Source organism: Corvus moneduloides, chromosome 1, assembly GCF_009650955.1.
Source record: "Corvus moneduloides isolate bCorMon1 chromosome 1, bCorMon1.pri, whole genome shotgun sequence".
Classification (NCBI taxonomy): domain Eukaryota; kingdom Metazoa; phylum Chordata; class Aves; order Passeriformes; family Corvidae; genus Corvus; species Corvus moneduloides.
The window spans coordinates 158,452,307-158,474,606 of NC_045476.1; the positions used below are offsets into that span (position 1 = coordinate 158,452,307).

A 22,300-nucleotide genomic window follows, 5' to 3' on the forward strand; every position below is an offset into this window, starting at 1 on the left:
CAGCCAGATTAGGACTGCTGAAATCAAGGGAGTCACACAGACTGACACCAGCTGAAGACCTGTCCTAATAAACCTGACTTTATTTATGGGAGATGAAACTACAGTCATGTCTCCTCAAAGGCAAGTCTCACTCAAATGGTGGGAATAAATTGTTTTGTCTACATGAATAAATTAAATATTGAATGTTCCATTTTTCAGACTTGGCTGCCACCTCAACTAAATCAGTGGAGCTGATTTACACCAGCTCTTTGGAGAAATGACCAGCTGGTCCTGGAGTGCCGACAGTCAGGCTGGTTTACCTGGACCAGTTGATTTTCTGTTTGTCAGCTGGGTGTGTGATCAGCCTCACAAATATTCTGGCATGAGGAGTTCAAGCCACACAACATGGTGCATATGCACTCAGTAATGGAAACCTGGGCTGAGTAACATTCCAAGGCAAACCCCTTCATCTGGCATTTTCTAAAGGACTGAGGGAATTCAGTGCTGGATTTACCACCTTAGCTCCTGGAACCTTCTGTATCACTGTATCGGGGGACACAAGGCTGAACAGGAGCAAAGAAGCTTTTGTCTCTCTAGCCACAATGTGATTCCTGTCCATCTTCTTCTTTGGGAAGATTCTGTAGACAGCAAAAGAGTATTGCAGCTTCTTTCACTCAGGTGTCAGTTCTCATCTGCAAAGGCCAGCAGCTCTGAAAATGAGATATTCACCTGTGTTGAAGTGGGGCTGGCTGAGTGTTCAGATGCTTGATGTTATCGACAGTCAGCTAAAACAGAAGTTCTCATGCTCTCATTTCTAAAGCTTCTTTGATATTTCAAAGGCTGATGTAACTGTCCTTCCTGTCACCTAAGTAGTGACAATAACAACAATAATTGATGGTGCAGTTTGATTTCTGCACCTCCCTTTCCATTCCAGTATGTTCTTCCTGAATCCCAGCCTTCCTGCTGATGAAAAGGGCTGTCACCTTCATCACCCTGGCATGGAGAAAAGCAGAAGAAAAAGCAGTTTCTTGATAGGAAACTAACACAGCTACTTGTTTGGCTCATTTAAAAGTCAGATTCATGATGTAGCCTTTATCTTTTATGAGTCAGGAAAGTCCAAGGTGTTAATTTTTTTTTTTCTTGGACTTGTAGGCAGACTCTGATCTCACTTATTTACAAAGGAAATCAGCTACAGTCAAGGAGTTATTCCTGCCACACATTTGCAAGAGAAAATAGCACCCATCCTCCCTGAGCTCTCTTTTTGTTCTTAGTAGTCCCTGTGTTCTTTGGCTGGCTACAGCCTTCCGTAAAAGTGTCAGACACATCAAACAACATAAAATAAATCCATCTATTTCCCAGTTTATTTGTTCTAAGAAGACTATAAAATGAAGTCAAATTGAGAAACCTGCTTATGTGTTTGAGAGGCATAAGGGATGTATGGAGGAAGAAGTGATATTAAAGTGTTAGCCTGACAGAATCAGAGCTAGCTTGAACTGGGACATGCTGCCTGTTTCTTCTTCACCGTGGATGGCTGTAGAGTGATAGATAGTGGCATTCACAGATATAATGTCCACAGAAAGGGAAAGGTAAAGAGATAAAAATCGTAAAACTATTAAATTCAAGGTCCAAAAATCCAATTCAACACAGAGAATTAAAAGCAATGTGGCTTCCTTCTTGTATTAAAGAGAAGAGCCAGCAGTGATTTATGGAACCTTTGCATATTTATATGTTGGAAGAAGGGGCTGAATCCTCATCAGCCAAGCAGACATTGGCAGAAAGATGAAACCAGCAAACTCAGACTGAAATATGGCACAAATGTTTAATAGTGAATGTAAGTGAACTCATCAAAACATGAAGTGTTTTTTCCATCATTTGAAGATCTTAAATTGAAGTCTTTGAATTAGACAGAGAAGCATCTTTAGAGCCTCCATTTACTGGGGCCAGTACAAGGCTCCCCAGGATCAAGCCGGGGTGATACAGGATTGCAATGATCTCTTTTAGCATTGTCATCCTTAGAGGGACCTGAGAGCTCACAGAAGACCAGATTTGGGCTGCTCCTATCAAAGAGTTCAACAGGAGCTGAAATGTCCCTGTCATTTGGGATTTAGTGAAATAACCTTACACCCAGGCACACCTCAAAGTGCGCCAGTGTGCCATATCCACACAGGGATCACTATCAGAAAGGCTGCTCAGGCAGATGGATGTCTCAGCACCCCTGCCCTGAGGCTGCAGGCCCAGTCCTTGAGCCCTGTCTCGTCCAAGCTAAGACAGAGTGTCTGGTTTATGATCGCCACAGGACAGACTCTCACAACACAAGTGCGGTGGGCTGTGGAGCTTCAAATAGCCAGATGTCCACATCTACATGACTTCATCCTTGCTGACACACTTGACCACAGCATTTTCTAAGGAATTCACTGAGGCAATGAAATATGCTAAGGAAATAATCAAAGAGAGTGAGATAACCGAATGTTTCTTGGGAAAAGACCCAAACCAACACAATGCCATTTTTATGTCATTTCTGAAATTCTCTTTCCCTTGATGTTGTCATCTGGTACCACAGGAGCTTCGAAGTCTTGTTTCTCCTTCATTTGGAAAGTTATTTTTGCTAGACCTGCTATCATGGCTCCTTCATCTCCAGGCCAGCAATCACAATTTGTATGAAATATTAAATACTAGCTATCAGATTTACATCTGAGCCATTTACCCTAGGCTAACCCAACTAGCTTCATTTTTTTATTTAAAGGCCATTTTGCCTAGGACAGGGGAATGGCACTTTCAAAATACTCCTTTCACTTCACAAAGTATTAGAGGTTTGGACCCAAATTCTGGCACTCAGTGGCATCCACATACAGATTATCACCACCTGGGTGACACCAAGAGAGCAGGGTTTATTCTAAGTTACTCGGCAGAGAAAGAGAATCCCTATGGCTGAATATCAACAATGTACGAGGAAGGATGTGCTGGTGACAGAAGGGTGAGAGAGAAATATTGAAATAGAAAAAGCTGGAATGAACAAACAGAGGAGGAAGTGAGGAAAAAGGGGTGGATATAGATAAGGGAGAATAGACACAGTCTTGGAGGAACCTGACAGAAAACACAATCCTGAGCCCGATCTTTAGGGTTGTGAGTCCTGGGAAGGGGCTGTGGTAGGGCTGAAGGTGCTGGAGGAGGAAGACAGTGTGTGGAACTTCCTTCGGTTTGCATTTAATTCCAGTTGAATCGTCTCCCAGAGCAGCTGTCTGTCCAGACTGTCACACAAATAATAGGAGCTTTTACAGTCCCCTAGTCCAGCTGGTGTAAAACCTTTAAATTGCCCATGTCTTGTCACACAGCATGAAGGGGTAGAAGTTGTGACCAGAAGTTGTGTGTGACCAGTGTAGGAGCCTGGGGCTCAGTCTGGACCGGGCATAGACGAGAGATCTCTGAAGTCAGATCTTGGAACATGCGGTTTATTGCAAAGGGCGTGGGTACAGGGGCACTGCTTAGAGCTGCCAGACTCAGCTCGGAGCAGGCCCAAGAGAGCAAGAGAGTAAGCGGGTAAGTAAAGAGAGAGAGAGAGAGAGAGGAATGAGAGTGAAGAAGAAGAAGTAGCATGTGAAGTCCTGGTTACAATACAATAAATCATCTTCTGTACTGAATATTCTAATTGTCACTAACCAATCTAATACAAGATACAAATCCTATAGCATTTACATACAGCCTATAAGAATTGTTATATTACCATAGAGTGTTTAACTCTTAACTCCTAAAAACTACTCTTTGGACCCCTTCTGCTGAGCTAGTAGGGTCTGCTCTGACCCTTGGACCTGCCTGCAAGCAGAGGGTACTGTTCAATCAAAAGGGGATTACCTTCAGTCGGCCATACCATTGTTTTCCAGTTGTTCAGTAACTAAGACTTGGTATCTCAAAAGGTGGCTTTCATTTCGATGTCGCTTATAGTTTTCATATTCCCAAAATCTTTTGTCAGGCAATCATATTTATAAGGCTTTCCTGTTTCATCTTCCCCAACAACCAGAAGTTATTGGAGCACAGATTCCTCACCCTCCCCACCCCACCCATCAGCCCCAGCCTTGAGCATTCAGCTGTGCCAGGTCTGGGGAGCAAACCCCACACAGCACCAGATCCCCAGGAGGGCTGGGATAGAATCATAGGATAGTTTGGGTAGGAAGGGACTTTAAAGATCACTTAGTTCCAACCCTCCCTTCTGTGGCAAGGACATCTTCCTCTAGACCAGAGCCCCCTCATCTTGAACACTTCCAGGGACAAGGAATTCACAATTTCTCAGGACAACTTGTTCAGTCCTCTCACGTTCCTCACAAGAATTTCTTCTTAATAGCTAATCTAAATCTATCATCTTTTTCAGCATAAAGCCATTCCTCCTGGCCAATGACCACATGAAGACCAAAGGACCCTCCCCTGCTCTCTTGAAGCCCCTGAAAAGTTCTATCAGGTCCTCTTGGTGCCTTCTCTTCTCCAGGTTGAACAACTCCAATTCTCTCAGCCCTTCCTCACAGGAGAGATTCTCCATCCCTCTGACCATCTTAGTGTCCTCCTCTGGACTCACTCCAACTCAGCTCCATGTCCTTCTGATGTGGGATGGCTGCTTAGAGTGGGGGGCTGAGAGTGGCTCATCCCAACCCAACCTGGCACAACTGAATTCCAGGAGGCAACCAAAGCTGAGCAGAAGTTAAGGAAACATCTTAGTTCTAGTTTGGCCATCAGAGTGATTCACCCACCCATCACTGGCCAGCTTGTCACATCAAGCTGAAAGTTTTGCGTACTTTTAAATTTACCTGACAGTTATTTTAGCCCATGAATAAACTCTTTCTTGTGTTTTAAGACCTCTGAAACTCTTTAACAGGATTTCATTCCCTTTGCAAGTACTAATTTTCCTTATAATATTCTACTTCAGTTTAAGGATGAAAGAGACTTTAAATCCTTTCAAATTCAGATTTAGAATAGTTGGGGAAAATACTATACCTGTGCCTAGGTAAAAGGAGAAAAATACATTATAGATGCCTCAGCTAAAATCAGGGTATACATTAGCAGGAATACAGGTGATCAGAGAGTTTGGGGTGGGGTTTGAGTTCAGGGTGGGGTTTTCACTGCCGTGTACCTGGACAACATTTGTCATGCCCACTGCTGGCACAGGATAGAAGTATGACTGGGCCCAGGAGTATTGCACACTCCTAAACACTTAAATCATGGAAGATGTGTGTGGCATGGCAGGGGACCATGTGATCCAGGGTTGCTCTGTAAAGAGGGGAGTCCCAAAGGAGTCAGCAGACTGCTTCCCACAGGGTGTGCCTGCAGGACAAATGTCCTTTTGCCCTTCAGATGAAGTCACTCTTTTAAAAAATCAAATAAATCAAACATCTGTGAATAATTGTATACGTGTCATGTCATTGAGTGTAACCAGTACAGCCAGATCAAACATTTCTTGCTGTACTAGCTACATTTCAAGAGTCTGAATGCCATGAGCAACATGAGGGATGAGCTTTGAGCTTTTTGGAGCTGTGCTAAAATCTCAGCATGTTGGACCTCGGTGCTGCAGCTTTCCCTTTAAGAGCCCTTTGGCTCACGGCAATGCACTGAAATGCAGGAGGTGGGACAACACCACACACAAAAATGAAGAAGTGAAGGCAGGAAAAGTTTCTCCAGAGGAAAAATGCAGGGCTTGTCCTTCATCGTGACGTCAGATCTGTCTTTAATAAAATCCCCAAAGAGCCAAGAGAAAAAGGCAGAGTGCCTAGGCTAGGTTGCCAGTTCAGGATTGCTCTGCATTCCCCAACGTGGTGTTTTTATTCAAAACGGCTCTAAATCTGGGTTCAATCAAATGTATTTAATCCCGGCTTCCAGGGATGAGGTGGCTTTTGCCCTGGATTGTAGCAGCAAGCAGCATTTTGCAGGTGAGTTTGGAAACTGCTGGGGAGACCTGTCTTCTGCAAACACAATTGGGTTTAATGCAGGGTGGGCTGGGAGAGCCGAGTGCGCTGTGTGTGGGAAGGTGGGCACTGGAAAGTTTTGGGGAGGTGTGAGAGCAGGAAAGGAAAGGTGAGCTGGGGGGGAAAGGAAAGGAAAGGAAAGGAAAGGAAAGGAAAGGAAAGGAAAGGAAAGGAAAGGAAAGGAAAGGAAAGGAAAGGAAAGGAAAGGAAATTAAAAGGAAAGGAAAGGAAAGGAAAGGAAAAGGAAAGGAAAGGAAAGGAAAGGAAAGGAAAGGAAAGGAAAGGGAAAGGAAAGGAAAGGAAAGGAAAGGAAAGGAAAGGAAAGGAAAGGAAAGGAAAGGAAAGGAAAGGAAAGGAAAGGAAAGGAAAGGAAAAGGAAAGGAAAAGGAAAGGAAAGGAAAGGAAAAGGAAAGGAAAGGAAAGGAAAGGAAAGGAAAGGAAAGGAAAGGAAAGGAAAGGAAGCAGAAGTGTCTAGAGTTGAGCTCTGCTCAGCATCCAGGTGGATCAGCGCAGAAAACTGACAGGTTTTTTTCTTTGTATTGTTATTATTTGTACTGTGGGACAAAAGAAGGATGAGGAGATCCCCCACTGCTGCCTGAAGCAGCACGGCTGAGGCTGTGAGGGGATCAGGCAGGAGGGGAAAGCGCGGCGGTGCCCAGGGGTGCCGGAACCGAGGCGGCCCCGGTGCCGGTACCGGAGCGGGCTGGGGGCGAAGCCGTGCCGGGAGCGGGGCCGTGCCGGGAGCGGGGCCGTGCCGGGAGCGGGGCCGGGAGGTGCCGCCGGCTGCTCCCGCAGGTGGAGCCGCTCCCGCCGCTGCCCCGAGGCCGGAGAGGGAGGAGGGCTGCATCCCCCTCCCGGTCTCCTGGAGCTGCCTCTCCACGCAGCAGCAGCCGCTTTCCTCCCCCTCTTCTCTGGAAAAACCTGTCCGGGGAAGACGCTTCTTTCCCGAAGGTGTCGGAGTTTTTCTTTGCTTTTCCCGGTGCGTGGCCGCAGCTTGGGTAGAATTCCCGAGAGAGAGGGTTGGATTGAGAGCAGCCGTGGGAAGCGGTGAGGGTCCGACGGGAGAAGCAGAGCCTATCCCCGGAGGGGGAGCGGTCCCCTGTCCCCCATCCCCGGAGCCAGCGCTGGACTCGGGGTTCAGGGAGCCGTGGGGATCCTGGCAGTGAAGGGGATGTTAGGGACCCGTTTGGACTGCCCAGCTTAAAGTGAGGTGTTCCCTGAGGCAGACACGTGTAGGCTGTGTCTGAGCATCCCTCCGCTTGGAGCGGCGTGACATCAACCGCTCTGCACAGGGGATTTTGCGTGGCAGAGCTGCCGGCACCGGGGGCTGGCTCGTGTGGTGTGAGATACAGCCACACTTTAAACCAGGAAAGCACCGCGTGGTGCGGCACAGCAGGCACACCTGTGTGACAGCAGATGGCACAGGGATAAGTCCTGCGTGGATGACGAGATAGATTGATAACAAGGCCTCTTCTGGGAAATAAAACACAACACAAAACTGGCAACCAACAAACCTCACCTCTTGTGCTCCTGAGGGAAGCTGGTTCTTACCACAGCTGATTTTTGTTCAGCAAGAAAAAATTAAACAAAGGGAGCTGCCCCCCACCCCCCAAACACTGTCACTAGAGGAGATCTGTGTGAGCCTTGTAAATTGTACAGTGGTTGTCCTGGGTTCCCTTGGTATCAAAGATTTTTGTAAAAAGCCTGCTGTGGCATGAAAATATGTGTGAGTGTGTGAGTGCATGCAGGCACATGCGTTTGCTGAGGGGGTAGGCAAGTGAACGCAATCCAGATATTTCTAGAAGCATGTTTGGTCTAAAGAGTATCTAAAAAGAGTTAAAACAGTACAAAAAATAGCCTAAAAAGTCTCCTGGGTCTCAACAGTTTCAGCTCAGACTTTCCATTGAACAGAGCAGGTGAAACTGCTCTCTGGAGCATTCCGGGACACTGTCACCTCCTGAACACACCCATGGGGCTGGACCTTGGAAGGTTGTGCTTAGAAACGATTGAGTAGGGATAATTTCTCCCCAGTAATGAGCTGGCTTTCTGTGAGCCCTTTCCATGCCTGAACTGGGATGTTATGGGGGGTTGGTAGGCTGGTGAAAAGCAGGTTCTGGTTTGTCATATATAAGGGAGTGAGGAAATAGGGATGAAAAGAGTGCAGAGCATGGATCAGTGAGAGGGGCTGGGGAGAGCATCTGGGAAGGAGTATCAGCCTGTGTAATACTTAAAGGACTTTTGGGATCAGAGAAGGCTTAGTTTGGTCTGATTAAGGGTGTTGTCTGAAGAAACAAGGAATATTGCAATTATTGTGGTATATTGTGAACATTTAGCTGGCATGGCTACCCTGCTTATGAGATACTTTAGTTAAGTCATGAAAGTCAGAACAGATGGAGTCTGGTAAAGCTCCAACACTGCCCCACCTCATCATCCATAGTTTTTGTCTTTGCTGGCATCATCACAACAGTGATAAAGACCTTTCCAACTCTGCAGTGACATCCATGGAATGGTAGCACCAGGCAGGTCACTGTACACACTTTGCAAAGCCCTGTGGGCTCCCTGGAGACGTATTACTCTTCATGTATAGGAAGAACTATGGACAGAAAAAGATGTTCCACTGGGAAAGAAGAGGGTTGACTCTCTGGGTTAGATATAATATTGTTCCAGGGAGAAAGGCAGAGGAGATGATATGGGAAGGTCAGGCAGGGCATTTCTGAAGGCAGCTCTCAGGTTCTGCATCCCCTAGCACTGTTTGAAACTACAAGCAGTTACTGAGTTCTTAGAGTTTTATCAATAGGGGCTTTTTATTAGGGCAAAACTGCACAGGTGATGGGCTTGTGAAGAAAAAAATAACTGAGCATAGCTGGAATTTCAGGCATAAGTTTTGAAAAATGTCCTGAAATACTTTTTTTTAACATAGATATAAGGACAGAGACCATGGGAGCCTAAGTCCCTTCAACCAGGCTGAGATTACTCAGTGCCTGAGTCATTTTTGCAGAAAGGCCTTTAAAAGTGGATACATTGGCTCCTTTCAGTGTTGCACATTGAGGAGTCAGAGCCAGAATCTTCAGTCTCTAGTCCTGATGATTCAGAAGTGTGAGACCACTTGTTCAGAAAAGGACAAAATGTCCTAAACCGGGGTGAAGATTAACAAAATTATTCCACACTTTGTAGAAAATTAGTAGAGAATAGGAACAGCATTGAGGCTCTCTAAAACATTTGAAGTGGAAGAATGGGTGATGTGTGGAACTGAAAATCTAAAATAAAAAATAATAGGGTGAATGCAAATGTGCGGACTTCTCAAATAGAGAGAAAGCAAAGAATCAAGTTGTTCTTCATCACATCAACTAGCAGGCAGGTATTGATTTATTTGATGTGATGGCAGTCATGGTACACAAACACAAAGGTTTTGGCTTTGGTCGATGGGAGGGAAGAGAGAGATGGCCAAAGATGGTTTTATTTGGCACCATCTCCTTTGTGGGAACCTATTTCATGACATAGTATCTGATAATGACCCAGGCTCAGGGCTGCCTCAGGCTGTGTTAAGAACCACAATGTGTTGTTTTTCCTTCTTTTATGAGATTTATCTGTACAGATACAAAGCCAAGAATTTAATCTTTAAAATATTTTGATTTGTTAGCAGGAAAAAATTATTAAATTTCTTTGGGGTCTTCCAGGAAAAAATACATTCTGACCAAACGTAAACAAAAAAAACCCTAAACAAAGCAAAACAAAAACATAAAGAAAAGAAAAAGTGACATCTTTATTCCTGCCTGCAAAAATCCCATGCCTCTCCAGGGAAGGTGATCTGAGGTTTACCTGTTAAGTGCTTCTTAACAGAAGGTTCAAGGTTTGCACCATGGCTAATGGGGCACAGATAATCTCAGGCAGCACAGGTTCAAAGCTGCTGTGCCTTGTCCCTCACACCTTCCCACCATTCCCTCTTGCTTGACAACATCTGGTTACCAGAGATACACTGGATACACTTCTCTGTAGAAGGGCTCTTACCCTACACTTCCATAAATTGTAGATGTCAATTAAAATTGCTCTGGTTATAGCAGCTGAAGATTCAGCTATGAAAATTATCATCTTGAGGCTTGAAGCTGGCAGACACAGCTCCCATGGGTATGGCTGCATCGTGCATAGGGCCTTCCCAAAGCTGATCTTTCATTTGGCAGTCCCCCCTCACACATCCACTTGCAGAATGAGATCATGGCTAAGGCAACATCCTGAAGGTAGCACTGAATGTTCTTCACACAGATCAGAGGCCCACACCCAAGTCTGTTTCTGATGAAGATGCTTCCTATGTACACACACACACACACACACACACTTACTTTCTGCTGAGAGAAGCAGGACCTGATGCATTTTCTTCAAAATTTCTCTTGTCTGCTTCTAATTTCTCCTGAATTTGCTTTAGTAGTGTGAAACAATCTCTTTTCCAGCATCAGAGTTGGGGACAGGAATTGGCTTCCTCACCCTCCTCACAGTTGTGCCACTGCCTGTTTATGTCCCCTGGGGCAGGTCCTGTCCCCATTCCACACTGCAGCTGTCCTGCCTTCAGGAAAAGACATTAGTTATAAGTGGTAGCTATGGATTTTAGCAAAAGTGTGAGATTTATATGATGATTCTGTGTGTCTGTCCTTTCAAAGAGTCATGCACATTTAGTTTCTCCTGCCTTCCCCAGGTGCTATGGTCAAAATTTTCAGAAGTCCTCCATACTCCCACATGGGACATTTCTCTTCTTCAGAAGCTCTGGGCTCCCATGCTGGGATGTTAAGAGTTGCTTTAGCATCTTACCAAGGCTCAGCTTACTGAGAACTGCTCTTTTTGGATGTCTCAGTGTCCCAGAGGGGTCTTGAGCATTCCTGTCTGGACAGCCCTGGCTCTCATGCATGAGTGGAATTGAATCTGTTTATAAACCCAAGAAATAATGTTGTGTATGTGAACCTTGGCAGCTGTGGCCTGGCAAAAGCTGGACACCCACAGCTTCAGCTGAAGATACATTCGTGTATTGAACTTGACAGTGTCTCATGTTGTGGCCCAGAAAACAGGGCGAGGTTTCCTCAGTCTTTCAGATTTGTCAGTAGGAGGTTTGGATAGGTACCCTGGATGAACTTGCTCCTCTTGCTTCCCCCTTTGCTTTCTATTAATATAGTTCAAGCATCCTCATTCTTATTGTCCTTGTCTTAAAAGCACAATTTTCCCTTTCTGTTGAGTAGAAACACTGACTGGTAGCTGCTAACTTGGCAGTGATAGGCCCAAAGAAAATATATCCATTTGTTTCCTTTCTGTGTTCTGATGTCCATCAGGAATTTGGACCCAGTTTCTTGGACTGGTCTTCCAGCGCCCAATTTCCCCATCATTCCCTCTCCATGTGTTGTGCCACCCAGGGTTTGCTGCATCCTGAGGTGAGTTGTCTTCAGCTTCCCATTGCTGCAGGTTGGCAGGAGATTGCAGATCTGATTTTTATGGATATGTTGCAGGGTCAAGGGGCTCTCACTGCTGCTTTAGCAGCTCTGTGCAGGTATTCTTCAGTGCTGCTCTGAGTTTCCTTAGCTGTGATGAGGATCATGGGTTCTCTTGCAGCCTGGTGGTCTCCCAGCTTCAGGATGCACCTCTGCTGGTGCTCTGTTATTTTTTGCATCCGTACTGAACCCTCATGTGTGTTCTGGCATCCTGGGTGAAGCTTCTGGAGTCCTTTTAATCCCTTGTATCTTCTCATAGGCTGCTGCTGGGCTTTGTAATCCTTGCATCTGGGCTAGGTGTGGGAAAGTAAAAGGGAAAAAAGGCATTTTTACTTCTGTGGGTGCCAACCACTGGCTCTGGCCCACAAGTAAATACTCTTGTGGATGGGGAAGGAAAGGAGAGCCTGTAGGCTGAAACAGCTGTGGAAGAAGATAGCACTTAAGCTGAGCTTTGCAGCACAACTTGAGTAATGAATTTCTAATACTTGGGTTGGTAATGCATTCCAGGACTGTGTGGTCATCTCAGTTCCTCTTCTCTTTCTCAACAGCTCCCACGTTGTTCTTTTGTTTTATTAGTCTGGGTCTGTCATTCCACTTAACCTATAAAGCAAACAAGAGATGAGCAAGTTGGAAAGCCAAATTTCACAAAATCCAGGATGGTGTGCAATGAGCCCAAAAGGAAACCTGAGATGTATTTGCAGAAATAATTGTGGGCTCATCCACAGAGAGCTATGAGTCACCTGGATCCTGATGTTGCTGGACATCTGCACAGTTAAGTCTTTGCTGTCATGGAGCGATTCCGGCGCTGCAAAAGGACCTTATCCTAACAGCTTGTCTTGCAAATTCACAGAATTTTCTAGATAAAATGCCTCATGCTTGGCAATGGGAGGGCACAGAAAGATCCCTTGGTCCAGCATTTCGTTGACACTCAGATGTATAGAACACACAACACCTGTAGTGCTTTGGCTGCTTTTATACCTTTTGCTTAGAGCTGAAACAAACTCCTCCTACTAATCTTAAAGCACACTTGGCCTCTCCCTTCCAAACACTTTGAAATAATCTCCAGTGAAAGACTTCCAGGTAGAAACGATGGGTTGGTTTTATTATTACATCTCTAGCATGCAGCTGTGTAGCTTGACTCATTGGTATTTACATTAGATTCAGAAACATGTAAATATCATGTGTAGTCATAGAATTATAGGATGGTTTGGGTTGGAAGAGACTTTTGAAGGTCATACTGTCCAACCCTCTTGCAACGAGCAGGGTCATCTTCAACTCAACCCGGCTGCTCAGAGCCATCCAACCTGACCTTCAGTGTTTTCAGGGATGGAGCATCCACCACTTTTCTGGTTTTCCCTTGCAAAAATCTTCCTTATGTCTAATCCAAACTGGCCCTCCTTCAGTTTAAAACCATTACCCCTTGCACCTTTGCAGTATCTGTTTATAAGGAAAAGAACACAGTAAAGTCAGGAATAGTAACCTACTTTGTAGTTCTGTACAATACCTGACAGAAAATCAGCTAAATGCCACCAGGAACAGTGCAGCCCACACAGGCTTCATAGCTTTGACCAAAATTGCTCTGAATGACTCACAGACTGTTGTTACTAAACATTTCTTTTCTATGTTCATTAGAAGGTAGCAATATTTTATAGCTGCATGTGAAGTGTTGCACTTCCCCTTTTCTAGAATCTGTAAATGCAACTCACACTTAAATTTCTGAGTGGCTTAAAAGTTTTGAATTGTTCTATGCTCTACCAGTTTTCCAGACTACCATCCTGCTTTTCTTTTTGTTGTTTTCTTACTGAAGCTTTTTGAGTAACAGTTGATGGCAGGATGGGTGGGGGGTTGTTTTTTCTCTTGCTGAAGTTTCCTCTTCTCCACACATATATCCTTGACCCGTGAAAAGAAGAATATAGAGAAAAAAATGGAGCATGGCCTTGCTGAAACACAGTTTGATGCCTTTTGGGGACAACACCAATCACCCAATGCAATGACTCCTAACTTGTTTTATCCATGTAGGGACCAGCCTTCTTGCACTGGGTGGACAATAATATACCAGGGCTCTGCAGGAGACTGGAACTTCCCTAGAAAGTGCCATGACTATCCTATAGCATCTCCTGGCTGTGCTCTACACCCCTGTGTCCATTATCACTGCCATGCCTGATGTGTCCTTGGCATTCTCACAGCTGTGAGTACATGAGGTCCTTCTGTATCTGACGTTTTTGGACTTGCAGATCCTCCTTTCTGGTTTTTTCACCAGTACATTCCTGGATGTATGTGATGACCAAGCAGGCTATAGCTCACATTTATGATCACCAACTTATATCAGCTGTGACAGAGGGAACTCTCTGTATCTGGGCCGAGAGGCAGGCAAAGATGTTGAAATCCATGCGGGGAGAATTAAGTTCTCCTCTGAATGGCTGGCACATGCTTCTGGCTGCCCCCAGGCTACCAGTTCCCTGCGTTTTAGAGTAACAGCTGGGTCGTTTTTAAGCCATTTAGCAAGGAAGGACCAAACCACAGAAACTGCACAGCCAGTGCTAAGAATCTGCAAGTGGACTACACTATAAAACTCTTTGGTTACATTTTAATGAGGGGGGAAAAAAAAGGGTGGACAAAATAATTAGGAAAATATCCAGGTTCCATTAACTATTTAAGCCATTCAGCAGGTGATTTATTGATAAGTACTGCTGGCAATATTTCCTGCTGGACCTTGGACTTACAGGGCTGGATCATACCCACAGCATCTGTGTGGCGGCTGATAAACATTGATGTAAGAGAATGAGGGCAAATTCAGTTGGTGCCTTTCTCTGAGTTTTATTTCCACATTTGACCCTAGTAGTTAAATATAAAATGGCATCCCTGCTATTTAACACTGCAGTTCATTTATGGAGACTGTTCATTATTAATTTTCACTGTTTTAGTAGAGTCCCAAGGGTACATTTTTAAAATTACATTTATTCGAACGTTTGTATGAAATGAACATACAGTGCAGCAGTCTCTGAGCCTGACAAAGGGGTCATAGGTAGTGGAATACTGAAGGTTGCTTGACTTGTATGTCCAGATTTTGCATCAAAACCTGTGCTAATTTTGCTCAGTGCACTGGGGTTCCCCACAGAGGCAGTGTGATCCTGCTCATGAAGGCTGGTGAATTCCTGGCTCACCAAAGCTGCCTGGGTGTGGGTGAGCTCCGGGGTTTGTAGTGGAACAATGCATTACATGCCTAGTTTCAGGCTCAAATAAGATGCTTCAGCTTTTTTAAGATGATATATGATATGCTTAATTCTGTGTGTTTTACATATGTGTGTATATATATAAAAAATACACATATGGATATACCCACCCCCCTTGTATTTTTTTTTGTTTGTGTCAGTTTTTCCATACAGAGAGTCTACTTGCACTTGAGGAGATGTTTGTGCCATATTTTTCATTGTTTCTCCCTGTCCCAGCTATATTAAAATGCTTGCCTGAGTATCATCTGGGAGGCTGGAGTGTTTGATCAGAGAAGTAAATGGATATTACAGCAGCAAAGTTGAGATTCCTTTAAAACCTCTGCATCCTCGATAACTGTAACATTTTATAGAGCAATTATTAAATAATTGAATTTGTTTCATTCCCATGTGACTATATGACTATAAAGGGGTTGATCTTGGTTTCCTTGTTCAGCCTCTAACATACAGGAGAAACTTCCTTAGAGAAACTGCCTCTGCAGTGGGAGCTGAGAGAGGATATAAATATCCTGGCTTAACACCTCCCTCCCCCTCCCCATACGCTTCTCAAATGTGGTTTTTCTGGTACAAATGGTGTCTGCAGAGCAGCCTTGGCCCAGGGGGATGCTCGGGAGAAGCAGGGTTCTGTGCAGGGCTGCCGGAGAGCACCATTTGTGCACCAACACTGCCCTCGCGTGTCGGGGGTGTGGGAGACCAAATGTCAGTAACCACACAATTAGCAATTCATCTTTATCCTCCGAGGGGCCAACCACACAGCTGGTGTCCTCCTCCATGGGTGGAAGCAGCAGCGTTAACTGTTTAACGGCTGAGATGTTGCCACTTTCCAGGCTGGCATTGTTTGGGATGGGGAAGTGGCAGCAATACCCCGGCCTGAGCAAGGTTGTATTTTGTTTTGCTTTATTTTGTTCTGTGTTTTGCCATTCGTAGTGTCAGCAGGTCTCTGGATCACAAACGGGAATTTTGTCGACTGCTTGGTTTAGCCTGGGCCCCAGCAGTATCACAGCTGCCTGCAAACAAGAGGGAATCATGTGTGAAAGACCCACTTCATCACTGCACAGATCCATCAAGCTATAAACTGCTGATCACCAAGGATGTGTGGGACTTGAAGGTGTTGGAGAGATGAACGAGTTCTACCCTTTTGCAGGCATCAGGTGCATGTGAGGGTTGAAACCCAAACGCTAAGAAAGTGGCTTTGCTGAGCTGAGAGCACCTGAGAGGCAGCTCAGTGGAACAATTTCTTTTTTGCATGCAGTAAGAACTCAATGACTTGGTTTATTAGCTGTGTTTAGGAGGAGGGATCATGGTATGGTTACAGTGTAGGAGCAAGAAATCTAAGTGCTATTTCTGGCTCTGCCACAGACATCCTGTCTGCCTTTGGGACAGTCACTTCACCTCTGGGGCCCCAGATTAATACAGAATTACTTAATAATATCACCCTCATGAAAGTTGCTTCGTTCCACCATGAGTAATCCCTCCTAGAAACAGAATGTGACACACTCTTCTAGCTCGTACAAGTGACACGTGTGCATTCCCAGTTGGAGAGCTGATACCTTTAAGTATACCAGCTTTCATATTTAATTCTTGCATCAGTTTTTTAGGTTCATTCTCTGGCATCTCTTTTTACCAAAGCCCTGAATTTCAATTCTGTTTCCACTGACCTTGGGACCCAGGGGATTAATTCTCTGGCTAAATTCATTCTTTTTCTATACTTATAATTTTACTCCTTTTCTTTTTTTGTTAACGAATTTGTGCCAGGAAGTGTTCTCTTTTCCATGCTTGTAGTTTCCACTGTATTTAATTCAAAAGCTATGGTTTTGCCCCCAAAGTCTTGTAAAAGTCAAGGCCTCTCTCTATTTTCTTTCTTCCCCATTTGCAATGTGTCAGCTTTTGTTAGGGGTGGTAGGGAAGGTACAGCTGCTTTTTGGGGCTTTCTGTTGTGTATTAAAAGAGGATCTGATCTTCAAGCATATCTGGACTAAAGTCTGGAGAGCAGAGCCCAGGCTGGCTCAAGAGCTGGCTCTGACTTCTTCTAAGCCCCCTCATTCCCACTGCACAAATTTGCTCTTTTTGCTTTTTCCGGGCCAGATCTTCAGGAACAGCCTGTTCTCCCTGTTCAGGGACTCATAACCCCCCTTCCTTCTCTTTCATGTACATGGGACAAGATGCTGCCCGTAGCCATCACTCTGCTGGCTGCTCCTCCACAGCAGTTCTCACTAAAAAAATTAAAAACATCTCTTAGAAAAATTGTTTGGATCAACCCATCAGCCAAGCCTCACATGGGAGACTTATCTGGGTGATCTCTCCAAGCTCCCTTTGGCTCTCTCTCCCTGCTGGCTTCTCATCCCTGATGCTCTGCTCAGCTGCTGCTCTGGGCAGCCAAAACGTGGCTGAGAGAATCCCGTGGTGTTCTGTCAGCACTGAGGACTCACTGCTTCCCAGGACCACAGTGTGGGGCTGCCAGGGCAGATGAACCCCAGTTAGTGACCTCAGGGCCTGGGCACCCACAGCCCCAGGTGGCCTCACCTTGGCATGGGGCTCCAGGGTAGGATTCAGAACTGTGTCACAATGCAATGGCCCTGTGAGCTGACACGAGGGCTTAACTGGCTCTATCCAAGCCTTGCACGCCAAATATTCTCAGCCAAATGCTGCTGATTTTCAGAAAAGGAAAGAATTCTTTTCCTGGCCATGAGCTAGCAGCCAAGAGAAGGAACTTTCATGTGCCAGGTCTGTGGAATTTTAAATGTGAGCTCTATGGAAATCCAGACCAACATGGACTAAATGTGGAGAAATTGCCCATGACAAAGTAAGGGAACTTTACAAATCGGAGAGAACATCAAGGTGAAAATTTTGAATCTGAATTCAAGGTTTTCTTTAAAGAATGCTATCAAGTAGCCAAACATTAAAAAGAGATTTCCCTTAAACCAGAGCTGCAGAGACAATTGCAGAACATCTGTTGATGGGAACTTCCTCATGAACCCCAGTTCAGAGCTGAGGAAATACCGTTTTGGAACATAACCATTCTTTTATTCTCTTCTCACGAATGTTGAATACATCTTTCTGAGATATTTGAATAGTCGTCATTCTAAATGATCTTAATATTATAAACATACCTGCTGCCTCCTGGCAGTTCCCCTGGATTTTCAGCCTCTGCCTCTGCCCAGTGCTTTTTGGTATTTTTTTAATCTCATAAAATTTTGTGATCATCTTATTTCCTTTTAATGCTATTAAAGTGTAAATTATGCACATTCCCTACAGGTTTTGCTCTTTTTTTTTTTTTTTAGTCAATCTATCTGGATTATTTGGTGCTATTAAAATCTATGGCATGAAATGATAGATCAACATTTACCCTGAGTTGGGTAATTACCTGAAAAAAAAAAAAAACCAAAACCAAAAAACCCACATATGAACAGGATATGGATTTAAGTCCCTCTTAATGATTGAAAATAAGGTTAAAATGTAGCAGAGTGAATGTAAAACCCAGGCATTCTCTCTTCATAGCTACTACCAAGCAGGTAGTATTTGTTTTCTCTTCTGATTTGGGGTGTTAATGGTTGTAGGCTCTGTGAACATGGGGTGCGAGACCCTGGTCCCTAAAGGTCAGCCTCTCAACCACATTGCAGTTTGTAGCAGACTTGAAATTATTAGTTCTTGACTTAAAAAATGAGTGTATTTGGAAAAATAAAATGTTGTTCCTTCTCATTTTGCATCAGTCTCTTTGTAACAGGTTGGCTTGCTTGTGTGTCTGTGGTTTGTTTTCTCTTGTAAAAGAGACTGAGTAGGAAGGATACTCCAAGTGCTGTGTAACAAAATTCAGTTTTTATACTCACCTTCTGATGAAAATGCAAATGCACTTCCTGCCATTTTTATAGAGTTCTGATGAACTGTATCAGAAAAGGGGGTGGGGGGAGAGGAGGTAGAGGAAGAAAAGTCCTTTTGTATCACAATTATAATGCTGAATTCAACTGCTTCCTTGGAAAGCTAATGGGAGCTCTGTGTAGGGTCAGGAACCTGAGACAGATCCACACCAATGTTCTAACATCTCTTTGTTTTTCTCTACTTTGTGTCTGAATTCATACTGAAACCAGTGTGACTTGGACATTCCTCTGAGGCTGGGAGCTTGGCTAAAGGAACTGAGAAATAGGAAATTGAAATTATAACTTCTTAAGGCTATTCAAACATGGAGAGTAGGGGAGGTAGGAGAAAAATGGCCTGGACACCAGGCACAATGTGGGGGTGTATGTTGAGAGATGGACAGTCACAGAGGCCTGGCAGACAGCACTTTGGCTGCTTCTGGCTCAGCTCGACCTAAGGGCCTGTCAGTCATCCTCATATCAGTAAATTCCCATCATGTGAGACTTCCTCAAGCCTTGAATAGGGCTTTATGTCTTCATGGTGGGCTGGAAAGTGGATGCTACTGCTGGTAAGTGCTGTGCCAGCACACAGGAAGCTGTCATCTCTCCTCTCTGTCCTTTGTTGCTGCAGAGTTTGCACACTTGAGCTCTTTCTTTTTTTGTGTTAAATCTCCACTGTTAATCTCCTTGGTTGGTTTGAGAAAGAAAAGGACAAGTTTAAAAATGCATTTCTGACTCCAGATTCCAGCTTCCTGTTGATACAGCTGTGTTTCCTACTGGATGGCTCTGTAAACAGACAGTTTAACCCTTCAAATCTTGCAGTTATGTTGCTTCAGCATCACCAGTTTCTCTCCTTAAAGAAAGTTTCCTCCCTTATCTGTCCAGAGAATCCTTTTATTTCTCCTTCTTCTTTTTGCACATCCCACACATTGCACATCCTGCTGTGGCTTAACACTTCATTCAAAAGGAACAGGATTTCCTCTTGCTGCTGGTGAAAACCCTTCTGTCCTTCACAATCCCCACTTTGTCATGTTGTGTTTGTAGAGGGGAAAATAATTGCACCTTCTAAGTTTAATCCACAGTAATTGAAATCATTACATTCCCTGGCAAGAGCACCAGCAGAAAACCAATGTACCAGACTTCTGTAAAGAGGATTTTTAGTGCATGAGATGAGAAAGTGTCCAGCAGATTTCAGCTTGGGATAAATTACATGCCAGGAGTATTTCAGCCCTTCATACCAGAACAAAATCCTCAGCTGTGTCTGTTTTCATTCTGGGTCTGTGAACTATTTAATAGATGTCATTGGTGGTATCACGCCCTATTTAATTCATGCTGTTGGTGGTATCACACCCATTGGTGAGGACCTGGTTGCATCTGGCTGTGCCATCCTGAGTGAAACCTCTCTTCAACTGGACCTACAAGCATATCCAGCCTGAGGAATATGGTATCTGCCAGATCATTGTTCCCCTTAATGTGAAAAAATTGAGAAACCCTTTTTTTCTAAAGTAGATGTCTTGAAGGTGTTCAGCTGTGGTGTTCCACCATATTTGAACTCTTCCAGACACATCTGAAAGTCATATTCAGAAAAATTCATATGCTAAAAGCTGAATACAGATTATTCTGTGAGTGAGTGGATAGAAATTTGTTCTTCACAGGCACAGCACGAACAAAGCTCTGGGCTTCTAGCCCTTGTAGCATCTCTGGGTTTCCTACCTCTCCCTATCCATATTGATGTCTTCATAGGGGAACGCTTGGGATCTCCCTTGCCCTCATTCATTGCCATCTCCCTGGGGGCTGCATGTTCCTCCATGGTCTGGGCAGCTCACAATCTTCAGTTTGTTCCTTGTAGCAAAAGAATTGTTACCACTCCTGCTCTGCAGACACAGAGAGGCTAAAAGCTGAGCTCAAATAACAAAGCCATGCCTAGTTTTCCAATCTAGAGTTTATGTTCTCTACCTTTGGCTGCATTAAAATCAGTCATTTTATGCAGAGTTGTCAAGTCTCCTGTGAGGTCAGTGCAATGATCCCCTCTACTGTCAGCAGAGAGGGGCCCAGGGTTTGCACCCAGCAGCTGTGAAAGCAGCTCTTGCTCAGAGAAGCTGAGGAGAGTGGGTGGGTTTTGACACATAATTTCACCAGTGCCAAAGATCCCAGTGATCTACTGAGTGTCTCACAAGTGTGGTTGCTGCTCATAACCAAACCTGAAATTTTCTACAGCACTGCACAGTGAACTGGTGACTTGATCCAGTATATTTTTGGAGCCAAAATGCTCATATATTTCACTTCCAGGGGGATCTATTTATGGACTAGCTCAAATTTATTTGGCTGTGCAAATTATCTGACTTTTGTTAGCATAAATATTCTTTTACGGCATTGATATTTTAGTGTCTTGGGGTGACTTTATGATGTGTATCCCCTATCGCCTGCTCTATGCCCAGACATGAAACCTGTGCCTTTTCTGTAGCTTTAAGGCAGACCTTTAAGAGATGGGGGAAGCCGGTGGAAATCCTTCAGTGCTGTGTTCAGAAACAGAGATAAGCTCGCTGGCTGCTCTGCTTCTGCAGCAGGGAAGAGAGTTTCATTCCTTTTGCTTTTTACTTAGTTTCTTCTTCATTAGCTAAAGTACGGAGCCCTGGGACTTTGGCTTCTTCTTCTTCTTCTCTTCTGGACTGATCGGCAACAGCAGAACATTGGCGTTACGCCTCAGCCCAGAGGGGCCCACACCGAAACCCCAGCTCCGGAGAGGAGAAAGCCACAGCCACTAAGGACTCTGAAATCTACCCAGGTTCTCTCCACAGTGAGAGGTTCTATTATTTAGCATTATTCTTTTCCCAAGCCTGCGTGAATTGTGTTTGTTAAATAAATAGCTTTTTTTCCTTTTTCACTTTCCTCTGAGGAATTTTCTTTCCAAACCTGGTGGGGGAAGGGGTGGCTGAAACCTGCCTTCTTTGGAGGGGACGTTCCTCCCAGAGCATTTCCCTTAATTTGTCTCAAACCAGGACGTTTATTCATGCTGTTCTGCCTGTCACTTATCCTTTGCAGTGACTATGAGAAGCGAACAAGATGCATCCATGTATCATAGCCACGTGGCTTTGTGGTCTACATTAGAAAAGGAACTTCTGTTTTGTAGTTTTATTTGTAATTATATCTTACTGCCTCCAGGTCCCAGTCAAAACTGATTTCCTCCCTTTCTCTTCCTCTCTCCAGCTATGTCCCTCCAGCTGAAAGAGTTTGGGTTGTTCAGCCTGGAAAAGAGAAATCTTCAAGTGGAGTCGTTGTGGCCTTCCATTACTTATAAAAGCAGCTCATAAAAAAGAGGGACAGAGACTTTTTACATGGGCAGACAGTGATAGGACATGGGGGAACAGTTTTAAATCAGAAGAATTTAGGTTAGATATTAGGGAGAAATGCATTACTGTGAGGGTGGTAAGGCACTAATGCAGTTGCCTAGAGAAGTTTTGGATGCCCCATCTCTGGAATTGCTCAAGGCCAGGCTGGATGGTGCTCTGAGAAACCTGGTCTAGCAGATTCTTGCCTTTTCTGGGGGGAAAGCTGGTCAGATATCCTCTTGGTTGTGCAAGAAATGAATAATCTCTACATCCACAGAGAAGAAAATATTAGTTTTCTACCTCTAATGGGATTAATTGACCCTCAGATTGCTGTGTGCCTCAAAACCTTGCCCTCCAGATGGGCTTGTCTTGAAAGCAGATTTTCCTTTCCTTTCTTAAAGAAAAAGTGGAGGCTGGTTTGCTTGTGGTTGGGCTTGTAGCTTACATGAAGTTTATGACAGCATTAAGAAAATTAATAATATGTAAAAACAAGTCATG

General features: G+C 44.4%; 1 protein-coding gene across 2 annotated transcripts in view; it reads left to right on the top strand.

Moving 5' to 3' along the window:
- The first annotated feature begins 5,600 nt into the window (after nt 1–5,600).
- The window catches only part of CCN4 (cellular communication network factor 4), a 34,995-nt gene continuing 18,295 nt past the window's right edge, over nt 5,601–22,300 (top strand). The window contains exons 1-2 of one of the 2 annotated variants that reach the window (XM_032133837.1): nt 5,601–5,888; nt 11,237–11,335. In XM_032133837.1, the coding sequence (XP_031989728.1) occupies nt 5,841–5,888; nt 11,237–11,335 (147 nt within the window). In that variant the 5' untranslated portion in view covers nt 5,601–5,840. The remainder of the gene's footprint in view (nt 5,889–11,236; nt 11,336–22,300) is intronic. The other variant, XM_032133847.1, reaches the window with a different exon arrangement.